Source organism: Ambystoma mexicanum, chromosome 6p (assembly GCF_040938575.1).
Source record: "Ambystoma mexicanum isolate Mex_15411 chromosome 6p, UKY_AmexF1_1, whole genome shotgun sequence".
In the NCBI taxonomy this organism is placed as follows: Eukaryota; Metazoa; Chordata; class Amphibia; order Caudata; family Ambystomatidae; genus Ambystoma; species Ambystoma mexicanum.
In genome coordinates this window covers 438,296,068-438,316,511 of record NC_090935.1, presented here as the reverse complement: position 1 = coordinate 438,316,511, position 20,444 = coordinate 438,296,068, and the positions used below count along the sequence as shown (strand labels likewise).

The 20,444-nt window shown below is 44.3% G+C and overlaps 1 protein-coding gene across 2 annotated transcripts in view; it reads right to left on the bottom strand.

Moving 5' to 3' along the window:
- PARP8 (poly(ADP-ribose) polymerase family member 8) overlaps nt 1-20,444 on the bottom strand; it is a 1,351,312-nt gene that overhangs the window by 139,667 nt on the left and 1,191,201 nt on the right. For both annotated transcript variants that reach the window (XM_069627248.1, XM_069627249.1), the window contains one exon: nt 11,959-12,043. In XM_069627248.1, the coding sequence (XP_069483349.1) occupies nt 11,959-12,043 (85 nt within the window). The remainder of the gene's footprint in view (nt 1-11,958; nt 12,044-20,444) is intronic.

Below are 20,444 nucleotides of genomic sequence, written 5' to 3'. Positions count from 1 at the left end.
ATACAGCTCTGCTATCATTGGCCAAATTATATGAAGCAATGGACCAAAAATGGAACTATCAGACTATATTATTGAATAAGCTAACAAATCAAAATAACAGCTGCCAGGCAATGGGAGAACAGAGAGTGCATTCAACAATATGAGATATTTAGACATTGTGAGTCAAAAGAGTCGGGAACTCAGACCGTACACCCCCCAGACTTCACAGACCGCAGGTCTAAGACACCTTTGCAGCAAAAACAGTTCAACTTTAGTGGGGCTCCTAATACCAATAAACCTGTAGAACCCTCAAAGTATCAGTCACAGAATGATGCGAAATGTGACAATGGTGAGCTGTCTATAATTAAGCCGATTTTGATAGCAACCATTGAGAACATTAATAGTGAAAAAGTACAGCAGAAAACAGATGCAAAACAGAACAAACAAAACAAAGAGGGTCAATCTTTAACAAATAAGATGAAAAGCACCATGGCTGTAGCAAAAAATGTCAAAGGGAAAGCCAATAATAGACGAATTCTGAAGATAACAAGTGCCGCGAAAGAAATCAGAGAAAAACCAAAAGCTATCAACGAAATCAGTGGGCATATGAGAACCATGCCTACAAGCAGCACGAATAAAATCACCCCAAGCCTATTCTACAAACCACTAAGTGATTTAGTAGCAGTAGAAGCAGCAATGAGAGAAAGTGAAAGTGCACAATCTCAGTCACTCCACAATAATGAAGTGATAGATTCAAGGTGGACTGGGTTAAATGAGGCACAAATGAGAGAGGAAATAAACAAAACTGTGGAAAATTACATGGCCAGTAGGTTAAAGGAGACTATGGAAACTGTCCTAAGCAAGATGGAGACAAAATCCATGCCAGAAGGTCGTTTGGTGAGAGGTCTGGAAACCAACATAATGCCTCCAAATAAAGAGACAATGGAGAATGCTAGCATGAGGAAAACAGTGCAATGGCAAAAGAATAAGAGTATGAGTAAAGAGGTCACATTCAAGTCGAGAGCAGTGGCTCAGAAGAACAGTCACTGCTTTATACTGGAATGCAGAGACCATCCATTCCAGCAATTTGAGCTGAATCGATCAAGTGTTATAAACATCTGCAGAGAGATACCCCAACTAAGGAACATAACAACGTCGGACATTGATAGAGTTGAGTTCATGGATGACCAGGATTTGACACGATCCAGAGTTTCTGTACACTCAACCATTCTTGCGGACATATTGTGGCATGCGGGGGATGCTTTTTTTCAAATGGGCTTCAATTTATATCAAGAAGATCTTCAAACAAATGAAGAAGCCGCAGGCTCCATGAAATGGATCCCCCGCATTTATGGCGCCAACCTTACTGGACCAAATGAGGGAAGACGTACTCAGTTGGACCGTTTATAACAACCCACAATAAAAGAGAAATTCCAACTTATATGTTGGAATACTCGTGGGTTGAAGCACTTTACGAATACGGCAAATACTGAACTTGATAGGTTTGATATAGTGGTCTTGCAGGAGACATGGCTGGCTGAAGCCCCAATCTGGGATGGATATGAAATATTCTTGCAAGCAGCAATATGCCTGCCTCGCGGTAGACCGATGGCAGGCCTTCTGGTAGCAGAAAAGAAATCAAAGGGTTTTAGAGTCTCAATGTATGACTCTATCACCCCTTTCATTCAAACCATCAAGTTGAATAGTAATTCACATCTACTCGTAATTATCAACATCTATTGGGGAAGGTCACATGTAACTCCCGATTGCTTTTTTGACCTCTTTCAAGAAGTATTTGCCAAAGTTGCTAAAGAAAAAAATGTTGATCATGTAATGGTTATGGGCGACTTTAACCTACACCTGCTGAATAAGGACAAAAGAAAAAGAACGATAGAAGAGAGAAGATGGCTTACAGTAATGGAAGACATGCAGTTATTCATGCTAAATGGGTCAGTGGAGGGGGACACGCAGGCTGCTAGCACGTGGCACAATGGTCCATTTGAAGCCACATTAGACTATATATTCGTGAACAGTGCAATGTTGAACATAATCCAATCCATGACGGTAAAGTCAAAAAGGGAAATTGATCATAGCCAACTCTGTTTAGTGTGGGAAAAAGAAGAACCTCACTGTAAAAGCATTTGTGACACTTACAAGGGTGTTATGACCGTTAATAACAGGAGGAACAAAATTAAATGGTCCAATGCCTCCTTGTGGGATTTTGACAAACATTTATCCATATGTCCAGGCTTGGATTATGTATCAATAATGCAAAAATATGCATATGTGAAAAACAGCTCACAAGGACATGGCTATAAACATGCTCATGTCTTTGATAATGATGTCAAAACCAAAAAAGCTAATATGAGGAAACAGATACGGTTACTAAAAGATCTAATATTGGATGAGAATCTCCCGCAAATAAGGCACATACGAACAGTCTATAAAAACTGGCTAAGAGGAAGAAAGGCCCAATGTTATCAAAGGGACAGTGAGGACATGTTCCTAAAGATTGCCTCCAAATCCTCAGCGGAAATCTGGAAGGTCTTGAATAATGCCACTTATAAAGATTAGTCTTCTGTTCAAGTTAACTCCATATCGGCTAAAACCTGGTGCGATTACTTCCTGAAAATATATCAGACACCAATGATGTCCCACCAAATGCCTCTTAAAGGTAGAAATTGGGATCACACGATACAATTTGATCAAAGTGACATCATAGATTACATCTCAAAATTAAGCTCCTCAAGGGCTCTGGGCCCGGATGGGCTTGATAATAAAACCATCAAAGAAGAGATAGAAGTGTGGTCTCTAATACTGATGAAAATATTTGCGGAAGTGATGCGCACCGGGCAACTTCCAGCATCATGGAAAAAATCTATATTAATTCCGCTGTTTAAGAAAGGAGACAGGCTCGATCCAGGATTTTATACGCCAATAGCCCTTCTGGACTGTCCAGGGAAAATATATGCACGCCTCGTCTTGCGTGAATTTAACAACTGGCTAGACAGGGAGAACTTGAGGGACCCTTGGCAGACAGGTTTCCTTAAAGGTCTAGGAACAGGTATTAATTTACTTATGACAAATGTCATTATCGCAAAGCAAGCAAGCAAGAACTTACCATTGTATATTACATTCATCGATTTCAAAACTGCGTTTGATTCTATCTTGAGGGAGCTACTCGTGGTGAAGCTTATGAGAAACAATTGCCCCTGGAACACCCTGAAGTGGATCATTGAGCTTCATCAGGGTACCTCACTACAGATAAGATTAAACAGCGATGGATTGCTGACTGACCCCATTGATACATCGAGAGGTCTCAAGCAAGGATGTATACTGGCCTCAGCAATCTTTAATTTTTTCATTTCTGATATGGGTAAAGAGTTCCTTAACACTATAACTGACTCCCCAAAACTAGGCCAGCATGAGATCAAATGGCTCTTGTATGCCGATGACCTCCTTTTGCTATCCAAGACACTGATGGGGTTACGCAATATGCTCAAAGTATTGGAGAAATATGCCAAATCCAATGGTATGATCATAAACATCAAAAAAACGAAAGTGATTCAATTTGAAAACTTACGACAAAGAAACAAAGAACATAGGTGGGTTTTAGACAACCAGCAGCTTGAATCAGTGTGTGAATATATCTATTTAGGAGTGAATATTAATAACAACCCACAGGACACCCCATATGATACTACCGCAATGATGAAATGGAATAGTCTAATCTCCCAATCAAGAATCATCAGCGGCAAGTATTGTAAATTCATCATCGCTCCGCTGCTGACATATTATAAGCAAAAGGCCCTCCCAATACAACTATATGGGTCAGAGACAAGAATATGTAAAATACACAACTATTGGGATAAGAAAGAAAGGGCGTACTGGAAAAGTCTCTTGAAACTTCCGAGATCCACACCTATAGCCCTTATAAGGCATGAATTAGGGCTTATATCAATGCAAGCCACCTACAAATGGAGAATATGTATGCTATATAGAAAATGCGCCCTGGAAGATGATAAGAATGGGTTAGTAAAGCATTTAGCAAACTATGTGAAAGGATCAAACGATAGTTTTGCTAAGCATTGGACAGCCCAAGCGCAGAGTTTCATGCAAGAAGCAGACGTAGGGGATGAGCTTTTGTTACAAAATCCTGACAAAGCAAAGCAAAAGATTTGGGAAACGGATTGGATAAGGACCAGAGAACAATGCCAAGTCTATAAATGCTTTAGACAGAATCCTTTTGCCTTAAAATCCCTTGGCTCTCCTGAAGAGTATCTCTTAAAGTCACCAAGTGTCTCGCATCGAGCAGGACTTCTGCGCTTGAGGTTAAACCAATGGAAAACCAGAGAAGTTACATCCAAATGGTTTCCTGATGTTGTAGAATGTAGCTTATGTCGATTCTGTAACAAGCATGAGGAATCACTAGAACATCTGATCACTGATTGTACAGAATTGGTTTGCTTAAAACATAAACACTTCAAGAACCTCTTCAAACACCGATTACACATGAGGCGAAAGATTTATGGAAGTTTATTTTTCATGTGCATTCAAAATCAATAGGCTATGCGACTGTAAACTTCCTAAATGAACTAAAACTAGAAAATGATGATGAGCAAAAAAGTAAGAGATAAAAGCAAACTAATCAAATCGTGTGTTAAACTACATGACATGTTAAATTGAGATCTGCCCAAAGTACCTGATCTGTATGCTAAACAATTGCTAATCGACTGCACCTTGAGCATTTTATATTCTTTATTTCTACACTCTTACATTTATTCTTTGCTGTTTATTTTTAGATTTTTACGTTTTGCACATTTTTTTATCATGGATCTAAAAGAATGTATGTTTAGGGTAGGTTATGAGAATTGTGATTAACTAGCTGAACATTATGTTCATACAGTGTTACATGTTTTAATGAAGTAAATGAATTTTGTATTAAAAGGTTGAATTTTTCAGCCAAATCAAATAAAAATAATTTTTAAAAAATTGTTTTAGGTGCCTAAACCATGCCAATGTACTTTTAAGGGAAGCTCTTATTATTGTGAGACACTTTAAGTCATTGACCTCCTCTTTACCCAGTGAATATGTCACACAGCAAATGAGTGGGACCCTTATTCTGCAAGGGAGGCTCCAGCAAGGTACATGTAACAGCCTATTTCAGATTGTCAGGATCAATAGGAAGTACTGTTTATAAAGAGTGAGTAGTTTTGCTAGCACTATGATCAGGTCAAAACAGGACCTGTTATCCAAAATCATAGAATGCCTGCAAGATACCTGTGTGGGTGAGCAGTTTCACCCATGTAGAATTCAGGGGGTGCAGAATTGATCTTGAAAGAGGATTTTAAAATAGAAGATGGCTATTAGAAGGCATGGAACACATTGTGGGACATGGAGGGTGGAGCTATATGAGAAGCTGGGAAGCCAAGATCATTAGGAGCTACCCAATACCACTGAGTCTCATAATTATAAACATCTAGGTAAAATGGAGCAAGAGTGGACCTAGGGTCAGAGCTATATCCCTATGTAAACCAGAGGATTTTTCATCATGATGAGGATGTTCGGAGGAAGCTGAGGAGTGATATTTTAGAGTGGTACAGTATGAATGAGTTTGTGCTGGGAGCAAGGAGGCTGCGGAGAGGCTAGAATGCAGAGTAGGGGCTAGAGGTGATAAAGAAGCTAAGAAGATTTAAATCAAGGAGGTTTACAAGACTGGGATAAAAGAGGTGGTGTAGATAAATAAGTAGAATGTGGTTAAAATTGAAAAGGAGGTGGAAAGCAAAGGGGAGGTGGGGAGTGAGAAAGAGGTAATAATGTGGCTGAAGGGAGAAAAACAGGCAAATTGGACGGATTTAGGAAGGAGGAAGAGAACACTGCAGGACAGATGAAGAGGAGTGGAGTAGGAGGAGGGGCAAGCCATCAAGAGAAAAGAGACAGAGAGGCTGAGGAGGAGGTTTAAGAGAAAGAGAAGAAGGAGGAATCGAGACAACACAAGGAGAAACAGGCACATAACATGAATAACAGGAGAAAACTGCTGAGCGGAAGTGGTAGGCATTGAGCATATCCTCTGACAAACTGGCCTGTCGCCTGCCCCAAAGGCAATACAGACACTCCATCCACTCTAAGAAGAAGACCTATATCCATGCCTGTAACTCTGGGGCCACTAACAACACAGCTGAATTGTTCAAAATCTGCAAGGAACTCTTCAATCCTACTGCAGTCTCCACTTTTCTTCTGCCATCCCGGAACCTCTGCGGAAGTGGACTCTTACTTCTTAACCAAAACTCAGGACATTCTGTCCTCACCCTCCTCTACAGCCCTCTCTTCTCCGTCGCCCACTCTCAGGCCTCCCTTGGCCCCCTTCTCCCCACCTACTCTCCTCTTTCTCAACCATATCACTGGATGAGGTCTCCAGACAAGTCCTCTCTATGAAAGTCTCTTCCGAACAGGTTTCCCTTGCTCCTCCAGAACTATCAAGGACAGCATTGCCTCCTGTGCTCCAGCCTTGGCTGATTTCTGCAATCACTCCTTTGTCACTGACTCCTTCCTGCCACTCCTCAAACACAACCTTGTTCACCCCTATCTCCATTACTCCCTTCCGGGGAAAACTCTTGGAGAAACTGGTCATATCCAAGCTGATCCACCATACTGAATCTTTTGGTTGTCTTCACAGCCACCAGTCTGGCTTCAGAGCAGTCAGAGGCATGGAATCTGCACTCCTGAACACCCGTGAAGACTTGCTCTCAAATCTCAATTCCAACTCTCTCTCCATTCTCATCCTTCTTGACCTTTCCTCTGCCTTTGATATGGTCAATCATGCCACCCGTATAAACTGGCTCCGTGATACCCTTGCCATCACAGATCTGGCACTGGACTGGTTGACCTCCTTCCTCTCTTGACGACCATCCCTGGTTCTACTAGGCCCTTTTCTCTCCTCTGTCACACTCTCCACCTGCTGCATCCTTTAGGGCTCCATCCTCTTGCCGTGGCTCTTCAACATTTACCTTGCCCCTCTAGACCCTTTGATCTCTGCCTTCTCTTCTCACTTCCAGTGTTATACGGACGGCACGCAGCTATCCTTCAAGCTTTCCTCCCCTGCCTCTCTTCTTCCTCTCACATTCCTGACCGTCTGACTGATATACAGGCATTGTGTTGCTGTCAGTGATCTCTGCCTTAATGCCAGTAAGACTGAGATCCTTCTCATTGGGACCCCATCTCCCTCCTACTCTCTGGCAGCCATCCACGGGCCCCCTCCCTTCTCCCTCCTGTGAGGCAAAAAACCTTGGTGTCATCTTTGATTCCTCTCCCTCCTTCTCTCCACACACCACTGACCCTGCCAAGAAGGGCCACTTCCAGCTGCACCTCTTCATGGGCATTCTCCCTTTCCCCAGAAACTAAATGTCTCCAGAGATATGGTCCTCTCTAGGCTGAACTACTGCAACAGCCTCTCCCTCAATCTGCCTAATTTCTCCCTTCGCCCCCTTCAGCTAATCCAGAATAGGACTGCAAGACATATCCTTGGCCTCAAGCCCAGGGACTGCATCTCCCCAGCCCTAACATTTCTCCACTGGCTGCGGGTTGCTGCAAGGATCAAGTTCAAGACTCTCTACATCATCCACAAGGCTTTCTGGGGCCTGGGACCTTGCTACATCTAACTCTCTCTCCCTAAATACCTACTTGCTAGAGCTCCTCAGTCTTCTAACTCCAACTCTCTGCAAATCAGATGCTTTTCCAAGATGAGATTTGGGGGGTAGATCCCTCTCATTCGCAGGTGCCTCCCTCTGGAATGGTCTTCCTGCCCCTCTCAGACTTGAGCCGGATCTACTTAAGTTCCGAAAGCTTCTCAAGACTCTCCTTTTCTCTTCCTCCTTCCCTCTCTCCCTCCCATGCTAATGTCCCCCCTCTGCCACATTTTGACTGGCTGCATGGTTCCTTCAGTATCATACAGGGCAACAGGTCCTGCACGACCAGTCTAACCCTACACTTGGTCTCCCCTGCCCCCCCTTACTTGCACTTTCCCTACCTGGCTCCCTCCCCCTGCACTAGCCTGGCTGGGCCTGTCCCTCTTAGCCCATCCAGCCTGTTCCTTCTTTTCCTCTTCAATCCCCTGGCACTTGTCCACCTGGCCTTCCCTTAGCACACGCCTAACCCATGGGCCCTACCCCCTGCTATTACACACTCGCCACTCCACATGTACTCCCTTTTGCTCCTTAGTATTAGCGCATTCTGCTCTGACCAACACTCCCTGCCTTTCCCCCACTCTTTTTGTTAATGCACTTGCACGATCCGAATGACACAAGGCCATTAGGATTGTTTTTGTTTTCTTGATCCCTGTGCCCCCACCCCATTTGTCTTGTTGCACCTTTGTACTGGAGAGACCCCTGACCAGCCCATAGAGTCAGAGTTTGCTCTGCAGTACTTTAAGGCGAGATAGCTGCACCTTGAGGTGGATGGGGGTGTAGGTTTTCTTACTCCAACACCAATCAATAAGGACAACCCAATGGTTTGGCAAAGGGGAGTCCGTTTAATGACAAGTAAAGAAAAACAGGGAAACATGGAAATCAACAGTGATTCTATAGCCCATCTCGCTTCAACTCCCAATAACTTCATACAAACAGTAACTTTTATACCCAAAACTCGTCATCATTGACGTGCAACACTCAAAAGTTAACATGCAATTCTATTGGTTGGAAAAAGGTAACTTAAATATAGGTGTTATATCTGTATATGGTAACGGAGTGTGGGGATTGGATAAACACTATTAGGTGGGAGTCTAAGCCCTTCCTTCACAAATGACTACAGTGGACGTCACTAAAAGTATGACGTTCCATTGGTTCTACTATGTATAGGACCCTAGATTATTTACTGCATTGTGATTGGGTTAGCTTCACCCCATGCATAAATCGCCACTTTAATTAGCAGCACGCAGAATGGTCAACCAGGTGCGGATGCCCCCGAGATTCACCCGGCCTCCCTTCCATCAATCAGTACTTTGGTGGCTATGTGTCAACTAGCGGCTGTGGTCGGCCACGAAATTGTAGCTTATTGTCAGAAAAGTTATGATATCTCTGTCTGGGCGACAGCCAGGCATAGGTGTGAAACTGTGCCTCTTCTTGCTCGGCTGGTCACGTGCTAGCACACTGTGAATCTGCTTAGTTTTCCTTCTATTTGCACATTTAATTCTTATTCGGCTTGCCACCTACCTGGGCCTCCTTATCTCGGCCTTCCTGAGATAGGCTGTTCTGTTCTTAAGTTTTGATTCCGCGAAGCTACTGTTCGCTCCTTCTCTTGGTCTGACCTCGACTTCCCAGGCACAAGCTGCTCCTGCTGAGTTTCGATTCAACCATCTCTTCTCGTTTTAGCTGAAATACGAATCCTGTCCTGTTTGACCCCTAGTAACCTGAGTTAATTACGCTTTTGTGTAAAGTGGACTCTTTTCTTCTACTAAGCATAGCAAGCCGCACTGTTTTCTTAGCTTCTTGCGGTTACAAGCATATGTACAGGCGTTAGCTGGTTGAATGTCTTCATCCTGCTTACGGCTTAAGTTTCTTTATATTTCAACATCGTCTCTACTTCTAAGTTCATGATATCCTTATTCAAGGCTTTTCGTCTCTGTGTGTCATCTTTTGGTTGTCGTTTTCTTTCATCTCTGTGTCTCTCCGGGCCCTCGTGTCGTCACCATTCGTCTTCAATTAAGGCCTTTTATGTTTCTTACGGGACAGTGTTTAAGTAATCTTCATTTCGTTTCATTTGCTGGTAGAGTTTTCTCAATGGATACCTTACTGTCCATGGTTGTCTGGTTATTGGTACTTCAATAGGTATTGTTCTTCTGATAGGCACTGGGCAGAGCTCTACTGCAACTCTCTGCTGGTTTATTTGCTCATCATACGTCACATATCTCGGTGTGAACCTTCCTGGTACTTCAAAATGGGCGACTGGAGTGCAGGCCATATTTGGGACCTCCTCCTCTACACCTTGAAACACCATTTGCTGTATAGGCGCATTATAAATACCAAATAAATAAATATATAAATAAAAAGTTAAGGAGTGGAGGTACGAAAACATGGCAGAGCATCAAAGAGGTGTAGGAGGAGCAGAAGTTGTTAAAGCATCGGATGGAGAGGAGAGTAGGAGTAGATGAGGTCCCCTTAATCACCAGATCATTATGAATCAGAAGGCAGGCAAGAGTGGGGTGAGAGGACCAAGAGCCTGGCTAAAGGCTAGAGAGGCAGACACTGTATTATGACTCAGTTATATACCAATCCAGATGATAGCCTCCTGATGGAAGCTATGGGACTAGGATTTACATTACCCAGCCACACCTACCCAGCTATATTGGGCAAAAATGTCCAAGCACATAAGGTGCCTGAGAAAAAGGTGGAGGGTTCTCCCAGGACTCCAGGATAAGAACCCAAGGACCAAAATCACCAGTACCAGGTGTGACTGAGAAGCAATACATATACTAGGGAGGGATAAGTCAAATGAGGATTATAAATACAGAAGCTTTATGGCATAGAATTATCAACCCAGCGACTTTTGCTTTGGTAGATGGTGAAGCAATTTGTTTTTGTATGTTGTGGTTAGTGGAAACTAAGAAAACCTCCAGGGAAGGGACACCTAAAAAGGAGCCAGAAAACCTCTGAGACAGGGTACTTGAACTAAGGAGAAGCCATCCTGATTCAGGACTGCAAATAGTTTCAGGAACGTGGGTTGTATTCACCAAGGACAGCCCCCGTTCCGAGCATTGATGAGCTCTCACGCTCTGTCACGAGCATTCTTAACCCTTGACATCACCCTTCAGTGTAGTACTCTGCCTCAGCTACACACCATTTTATAACAAAAAACGAACAAACATTTCATATTAGAAACAACTTACCACAGCAGACTCGCAAAATGCTCCAGAGAGTTGGAATCCTCACTGCTCGCGCACACAGTGCCTCCAAACATAGGACCATTCCATCAGCACAGCTCCTGCAATCTCCAAACCAGTGTGACCACCATGGAAATGGAAGATGGTGCTCCATACGAAGCCCCGACTTCCATTTTCATACCGGCCATATTGGTGCAGTATTTTGTCTCTGTCAACGGAACGGCGCAAGGCATCCCGTGGGCGCAGACAAAATGCTTTCCTTTTTGTTTTTCCTTTTCTTTTTTTAAAACCATTAGCACCCGTATAGTAAAACTACTCAGGTGCTAATGGCGATATTAACTGAGGCAGCGGGCCGACCCTGTCGGAAACGACACAGCCGGCCTCGTTAAAGGACCCTAGCTTCGCTCAGGCCCTTATCTTGGTCGGCGGGCCGTTACCGACGGGGTCGGACCACCGCCTCGGTTAATATAACCTCATTAGCAGCTTAGACACCATGAGATTTTTAATAATCATATCACTTGATTATTTTGTACACGCTGTCTTTGGGTGTTTCATTTGCCTGCATAATACTTCTTGCATTTAAGTATGATTCTATAATTGATGGATGTGATGTAGAAGGGATGATTTATCTTAAATGTTCAATTAATTATGTGGTACTTTAGAATGGCTGATATCCCTGCTACAAAGCTAACCAAACTCAGGCAGATGCTGGAACTGAAATGCATGGCAATGCAATCATTCATAGCAGAATATGGTTAAAAGGGCAAAGTGGGATCTGGGTCCATATACATTAATTTTTCTAAGAGTCACATCGCCTCGAGCATGTGGCTGCATAATATGCACACACCAGAGTCACTAGATATTATTTCAAAGTGTCAGGATTAAAACATATTTCAGTGCAGAATTCCCAGGGCTCTGAAGGTTACAGCATGTCTAAAGAGTGTGTAATCTTCGCAATTTAACATTTTGTCCAAGCTAACTTTAGGTCGGGTATAATCATGAGGTTATAGCAACAGGTACTGAATTGTGGGTGGGAGAAGACAACAATTGAATGATCATCACTAAGAGTAAGCCATAGCATTTAATTTTCAAAGAACTGGACTCACACGAAGAAAAACCTTGTACAGACATGATCTGTGTTAGGAACCACCCATATCTCTCCATGCTTGTGCAGATCAGGTGAGGTTATCACTGCAGAGGGAAAAAAGAAATAGGTTTACCTGTCTTAATGTTTAATAACAACAATATAAATCTTTTCCAAAATGAAAAGACATACACATCTAAACGGTGCACATTGCAAAATAGTGATCCAACTGAAATCTGAATACTGGAAAATAAAGACAAAACATTGTATGAAGATATTCACTTGCACCACATAGCATGACTCAACATGGTCATCACAGACAAGACAAAGATCAATATTTGCATCAGGAAAGAGAGCTTGCCCTTGTCTGTCTTCCATTTAGCCATGCATGTTAGTTTAGAAAAATCATCTATGCGTAGCTGGAAAACGTGTGACTTGTGAAAAAGTGTTCTGTAGAGATTGTAGCATTCCAAGTGCTAGATGGGATTACAACAATTACTAATCTCACAACCAAATAACCAGGCCGACTGAAAGAATATGGCAAAATACAACTTTGTTATGGATTCAATAAATTAGGCAAACCTGGCGAGCATAACACATCGCAGCTCACACACTCGAATCTCATTTCAATTATACGAAAGGCTTTATACATCAATGTACGTCAGCTATAATGTCATCCTACATGACAAACTGTAAAAACAGGTGGAGGGATTGGTTAAGGGAACATATACACCTATAGTCTGTATAGGTGTTAGTAACATTGTTGGCTGCTCCTTATCAGGTAGGCACACCTTACACTAAATCTAACTATGTATAATACAGAAAATAGCAGAATAACAGCAGTGGATAGGCTTTGGCAACAATGTATAGTCTATCATCACATAGGCCCTCATGATGGGTTGGCACTTTTTTCCAGCCTTTGTCATTCGGCTTGTTAGCAGCACGTAAACAAAACTTGACTAATTAGCCTACAATTGCTTATCAGCTAGGCCCTAAGACAAGGCTTCTTCATTGTAGTTGACCTTGCTGACTGTTCTCTTCTCCTGAACTTTAATGAGAGTGAAGGTACATTGCTATCTTGGTTTCGAGCCTTATAAATTGGCCTTGTTTCCTAGTTCTGCACTATATGTGAGGAGACAATGATTTTGTCCATTTGGACCTCTTATTTAGTGCTATATCATTCAATTGTATTAGGTGTTATTAATCTCTTTGGCCTCTTGAGACTTGGTAGCTCCGTCTTGAATATGCCTTCTGCATCTTTGATTGTTCAATACTTCCCACTCGCAAATGTTCACTTCTTTACTTGATCTAAGAGAACTATGTCTTGCATACATGGCTTATGCTCTTTGACTCCTTTTCTGCCTTGCAGTTGCCTCTTGCTGTGGCATCCTTCATCCTGAGCCAAACAAATATTCTTTGTTCTTGCACAAATTTGTATTCCATCGTTTGTCAGCTCTGCAGCCTTGGTTTTTCTACTTTTCTCTTATTGCTTACTATTATTCGAAACCGACATCCATTTTCTCAACATGACCACTTTCATTGCGTTATATTTTCTACACTAGCAAGCTTCTATATGTCTTATCTACCTTGCATTTCTGCGTATATACATTTACTGCATCTCTTCTCAATTATCTTCTTATGGTATATGATTTATTTGTATTTGTGTGTATGTTCACGTTGTTACGTCAGTCACATCTTCATTCTTTAAGTATTCATATATCGTTTCAATGCGCCCTCGTTTCTTCTCTTCATGACATCACTTTACACCTTTCAGATTTTACTTATAGTTCTTCTATGTCCAGTGGTGTCTGCAGACTTCTTTCTACTGCTTCAGTTCGAGGGTAAATTTGTTACAGTTGTCTGAGCGCATAACGTCTTTCATATCTTCGTTGTGGTATTGGGATGATATCCGGTGTCAGGCACATTGTCTTCTTGTTTTACTTCCAATATGATGGAGGTGAGGGGTGGGGACCCTAATGACATATACATCTGCCTCTCTACATTCCCCCCTCTGGTCGAGTTCTCCACCACCTCCTCAATCTTTTTTGCCTTTACTTCACACTGTGGTTTATTAAGAATCCATATCTTTGTCATCCCCCTCAGGTCACCTGCATTCTTTATGTGTTCATCCACACTCTAGGTCATATGACAGTGCTCCCCAGTCAGTGAACTAATCACCCAACATCCTACATAGTTCATATGATCCATAGGTTACTGAAACGTTGTTCCTGGAGCTGCCAGAGAATTGCCTTTCAGGTGCTCACGGGTGGTTTTTTCGGTCTGTGTGTGCTCATCAGCTACAGCATTCACGATGATCATTATCTTCATTCCAATAGCTTTCTTTGCTGTCTTCTTGTATTGTCCTATGATTATTCTTATAAGACAGGATCCCAGCAACACTAATACTGGTATTGCTCCCATTATTTTAAAGGTATTTGCCATCCAAGTTGGACCCCAAGAAAATAGAGATGAACAAGCTTTTTCTTTGGTATTATCTACTTCTTCTACCATGTTCGTATACAGAGTTGACAAAATAGTTATTGTTTCTGTAAGGGTTCCATTTTCTCCATCGTGGGTAGGTTTGTATGTACAGCACGAAGGCCCAATTTGTGCACAGATGCCTCCTTCCATTGCTGTAATTAAGACAAAGAAATACATGTTCTGGATGGTCATGAGTCTGATGACCCTCAAGTCATCTCTAATCCCATTAAATCTAATGTTCGAAGCAGCTCCCATCTGGTGATTTTTAAGCACTTGGAATTCTCTATAGCTTGAAGTCCTGGCACGAATATGGCTGTAAATATTACTGCCGTCCTATTAAACAATGTATGCTCATCTGGAATATCATGATAAGCTTCTATTGATTTTGCCAAAAAAAAATTCTCTCTCTTCTGTTGGGAGAGGTTGGGCAACCTCTTCTTCCTTTGATGTGCATCCATTTTCAGAAACTCGGTGATGTGAAGATCACTTTAAGGGATCACCAATGCAGGAACATGAATTATCACTATAGAATATATTACTTCCTAACTTTTGGGTAGATTCATATAAGCTTTAGATCCGCAGGCCCAATAGTGGTCCATTATCACAGCAGTTCCTCCTGTCATTCCTGGCACATCAATTATTTGCTTGCATTCTTCATGTTCTCCAACTTTAGTCAGACACTTTACTCTGAAACACAGTGTCACATTTGTTATGGGAAGTATGGATACAGGTCCTGCTTCATCTTCAACCCATGTTAGCAAATGTGCATACTTGGCCCAGTCCTTAAGTCATTCAGCATTCACTATTTGCACTACCTTCACTGGTGCTGTCATCAATAAGTGTGCACTGCATCCCAACGTTTCTGCAAGAGGCCCCTGCCTGAAAGGACCAGGTGAAGGGAAAAAGCCAAGGCTCATAAAACCCTTCTGTCCTGAGTGAGATCCACAGGAGTGTAGGCAGCAGAAGCTCTGTCTGAAGACACAAAGTAATTGAGTCCAGTGCTTCAATATTCAGAGTAGGCGAGCAGATAATAAAACAGCTTGGAAAGCAGAGACACCTGTGCAATGGAAGGTTGGTCCGTCCGTATAGAGGACCCAGCAGTAGTCCAAGATTATAGGGAATTAGAACCTTGTGTCAGCATGTGTCGGAGGGAGAGGCAGACACATTGAGAGCAAAAAAAAATAAGGAGGCTGGAGCTAAGGAGATAACAGCCAGGTAAGAGAGAGTGAAGGGGAGAAGGGTTCGAGCAGTCAGCGAACCAAGAGAAAGAACGAATCTTGGAATAAGAAAAAAGGCAGCAGAGAGGAAGGAAAGAACAAAGAAAACACGACCAGAAACACAGTGGGCCTCATTACAAGTATGGTGGTAAGGCAACAACGGCGCCAGTATCGCTACCGGCACCGTTGCTACCGTACCACCATACTAGGAGTTCTGGTTGCGGGTGCCCTTGCAGCCACCAGGTCTGACCTGGTAGCCATACCGGCACCCGCGAGCAGAACATGATGGGAACACCGGTACCGTTATTAACGGTACCAGTGCTACCACCCTTCCCATTCCCATTGAGCCCTATGGGGCCGGATGGGGAGTCCCTTATTACCAGCAGCCGTGAATGGGCAATTACCGGGTCCACCAAACTCGGCATGACTCGGTAATTGCCCATTTGCGGGTGCCGAAAAAAAATGGATACCGGCACCAGCCATGCCTGTAGTACAGGCACGGCTACCATCAGCCTCATAATGAGGCCCAATGTCTTAGCCCACAGGAAGCAAAGCAAGGGTTGCAATGAGCAGCGCGAACGCCGTGAACAGAATGCAAAGGATGCAGTCGTCGCCATATTGAAGGAAGGCTATACCGGGAATGATGTTCTAAAAAGAGCACAGCGGAACGTTAAAGGCGCCTCAAGCACCATTGATTCCACAGTCTCCAAGAGGGGCGACCAGTGACAGTATGCCCCCAGTTTACCAGGGTGTAGCTGATGTTGCAGCAAAGAAGGTGCCTTGATATGAGACACTGGTTCCAAGGAATTTTCAGATGACGAGTATCCGTTCCACTGTACCAAGTATTGAGGGCTTCCTCTGTGGTACTGAGAGTCACAAATGCAAGTCAAGTCATACTTCTCTGGTTACCTGACTGAGGATAGTGGACTTCTCTTCTTTCTACAGGTCTGGCATAAAAGGAGCCAGCAAAGAAGAGTGAAAAGCCGGGTGAAACCTGTGTAATGACTGAGGTAAATTCAGCTGAAATACCAATGGGTTAATTTTAGAGAGAATCTCAAAAGGTCCAATGTATCTGGGAGACAGTTGGAGGGCCGAACCCATCTGGGCAGGTATTTAGTAGACAGCCACACCTTAGTCCCAACTTCCCAATCGGGGGTAGAGATTCTATGGGCATCTTCTTGCTTCTTAGAGTCTCCTCTTCTCTTCTTGAGATGTTCATAAGCATCCTTGTGTGCTTGAGTGATATCTTTCGAGAGGCTGTCGATCGATGGTATAACTGTTGCTGGGAGGACAGCGCTAGGAAGAGAAAGTGGATGGAGATCATACCGGCAGTAAAAGGGACTCATGTCGATAGCTGTGTGCATGGAGTTGTTGTAGGCAAATTCCGCCGTCAGTAACAAGTCCACCCAGTTATCTTGTCATGGGTTGATTAAGCAGAGGAGGTACTGTTCCATGGTGGTTTAATCTTTTGGTCTGCTTGTTGGCTTGGCTGTGGTATCCCGAGGAAAGGGCCTGTTTGATGCTGAGTAGATTCATTTATTTATTTATTGTTTGCTTGGTAGACACTTATACAGTAAGTGCATTCTGTTTCAAAGTTCCCACAGGGCTGTTGGAGGGAATAAGGGAATGAAAACACATTAAAATGTATGGACGAAACTACTATGCCTTGTGAGTATTCAGAACGTGCAAGTGCAGCAAGGAAGAGGGCAGTGGAGGTAAGTGCTGGGGTGTCCGTGCTCGTGGGTGAGCCACATACGAAGTGCAAATTATGGTATATGTGCTACATGGCCTGGAACCACGCTGGGTGGAAGGTGCAAGCCTCCATGGTCGAGGGTGTGCTGAGGCAAGTACTGAAGGTTGACAGAAACTGGGCGATTGGGTGTGGAAGGTCAACGGCCTGGAGGGTGCATAAAGGCCCTAGACACCAAATCACTGAAACTATGACATTAGCAGAGGAGAGAAGGGAAGGGAAGGACGAGGTAAAAGTGAATGCCTTCAGGAGCTTCCGGAATTTAAGGTAGTCCTGCTCAAGACGCAGAGGGAGAGGGAGGCTGTTCCATAGGACAGGAGCCAGCTGAGGAAAGCAATCCACCTTCTGCCTTCTGTTTAGAGAAATGCTTTACACACAAAGAGTTGGTACAAGAGGAACGTAGAGGTCTAGAGGGAGAGTATTTAGTAATAGAAAGTTGCAGCTAGTGTGGTCCCCGTCCCCAGACAGCATTGTGAATGATGCAGAGGGATTTGAATTTAATCCATGCAGCAACCGGGACCAATTTACAGATTTTTAGGGCAAGAGAGATGCAGTGCCTGGGCTTAAGGCCAAGGATAAGTCACGCTGCCCTATTCTGGATTAGCTCAAGGGGTCGCAGAGTGGAAGAAGGTAGAGTCAGGATGAGGCTATTGCATTAGTCAAGCTTAGAGAGAACCAGGGCTCGGGTAACATTGAGCTTCTGGGGGAAGTGAGAAAAGGGAGCCTTCATTTGAGAAGAATAGCTGAAAGTGGGACTTCTTTGCAATGTTCTGAATGTGAGGGTAGAAGGATAGAGAGGAATCAAAATGACTAAGGTTTCTGGTTTCAGAAGGAGGAGCAGGGAGGGAACCCATGGAGGAAGGCCAGAGTGAAGGGAAGAAGGAGGGGACAGAGGTCCCAATGGGAAGGATCTGTTTTTCTGGCATTGAAGCAGAGATCGTTGGAAGTGCACCAGGACTGAATGGCAGATAGGCATTCAGGGAGGACGGAAGTTGCAAGAGGGTCAGCAGGAAGTTTGAAAAAGAGTTGTGTGTCATCTGCATAACAGTGGAAGTTGGGAGAGAAGGAGGAGATGATGAGTGGAAACTGAGCAAGGTTGATGTTTAAGAGCCAAAGGGGAGAGGATAGAACCCTGGGGGATATCACAGGTGGAGATGGAAGAAGGAGAGAAGGTGCACAGGACGACTTGGGAAGATGGGTCAGTTATAAAGGAGGTCAGCCAGTCTAGTGCCCATTCCGAGATACCAAGGGTATTGTGGAGCCTTTGTATGAGGATGAAATGGTTGACTGTGTCAAAGGCAGAAGAGAGATCTAGTAGGGTAAGGACAGCTGGGGAGTTGGAGTCCAGAGATGCAAGCAGTTCTTCCCGGGTGTTCAGTAGAGCAGTTTCAATGCCTCTGGATGCTTGGAATCCAGATTGATGGTCATGAATACCATTAACAAGTTCGGTGTGCGAGTTGAGTTGGGGCAAACCCACCTTCTCCAGCAGTTTCCCCAGGAAGGGGGTGATGGAAATAGGTCAGTAGTTGGCTGGACATGCAGGGTCTGCTGAAGGTTTTTTCAGGAGGGGGCAAACAACAGAGCACTTGAGGGAGGAGGTGAAAGATCCAGTGGCAGAAGAGTGATTGCAGAAACCAGCGAGTGCAGGGGCAAGGGAGCCAATGTTGTCCTTGATTGTTCTGGATGAGCAAGCGGAAACCTGTTTGGAAGAGACCTTCATGGAGTGGACAACTCTGGTAACTTCTTCAGGTGTGACAGGGTGAAGGAGGAGAGGAAGGAGGAGGGTGAGGGTGCAAGGGAGGCAAGAGGGTGAGGGATGGGTTGGGTGGGTATGTAACTAGAGTGTTCAAGATGTCCTGGGTTTTGGTGACGAAGTGCGTGGCCTCGGCGTTGCAGAGGGCCTGGGAAGGAAGAGGGTGAAGGAGACTGCAGAAGGGTTGGTTAGTTCCCTGTAGATTCTGATAAGTTCAGCTGTGTTGTTGGATGCACCAGATATCCATGCCTAAATGTTGGCCCCTTTTCTTGGCACAGTGGGAGAGTCTGTATTGCCTTTGGGGCAGGCGGCAGGACAGTTTGTCAGAGGGTGAGCCTGAGGTTTGCCACTTCCGTTCTGATACTCTGCACTTTCGTTTCAGGGCTGCAAGTTCAAAGTATTTCCAGGTGATAGGCTTAGAGGTGGGTTTCAGGCAGATCCTCATGACTGGGGCAAGAATGTCAAGAGTATTGGTGATGGCCAAGTGGTAATTGTTGCGAGCAGAGTCAGTGGTGGACTCCGAGGTTGGAGGGCAAGAAAGGATGAAGGTGGGAGCAAAGGCAGCAGCTGACACTCGTTTCGTGGGGCAGATGTTTGTGAATGAGGTTGGCAGGGCTTATGGGGGGGGCGGTCAGAGGGCCAAAGGGACCGAGTTGAGAGGAGAGAATGGTCTGATCAAGAGAGAGGGTGACCAAAGGGAGCGGGGAGAGAGGTCAGAGTGGATGAGGGCATCCAGAGCGTGTCCAGCTGAGTGTGCAGACCAAAAGGGAGAATGGAGAGGGATAGAGAGGTGCAGAGGTCAATGACAAGAGTGGATGCTGTGAGAGGGGAGTCCAATTGAATGTTGAGGCCACCCAAGAGGAGGAGATTGGAGGTGGTTGAAAGGATGGAACAACAGAAATCATCCCATTCAGAGAGGAACAGGGTGGTAGCGCCTGGTGGCCAGTAAATGGTAGAAGTGGCCAGGGTGTAAGAGGGAGAGATGATCAGCTTGCATGCCAGGTTCTCAAAGGAACAGAAGAGCTGGGTGGGTAGGGTGGAAGAAGGAACCCACTTAGGGAAAATTAAGGCAATCTCACCACCAGCACAGTGAGGTCGAGGCTTGGAAATGTTCTTTGAAGCTGTCAGGGAGGAGGGAGTCAAAAGAAGTGATTGAGCTGGCATTGAACCAAGTCTAGGTAAGAGCAGGAATGTCGAAGTCAGTGTCTTCAAGGAGGAGGAAGAGGTCAGCAGAGTGTTTGTTGGCTGAGCAGGCATTAAGAGTTGCCAGGTGGATGAGGTCTATGCCTTTGAAGGTTTTCTGAGGT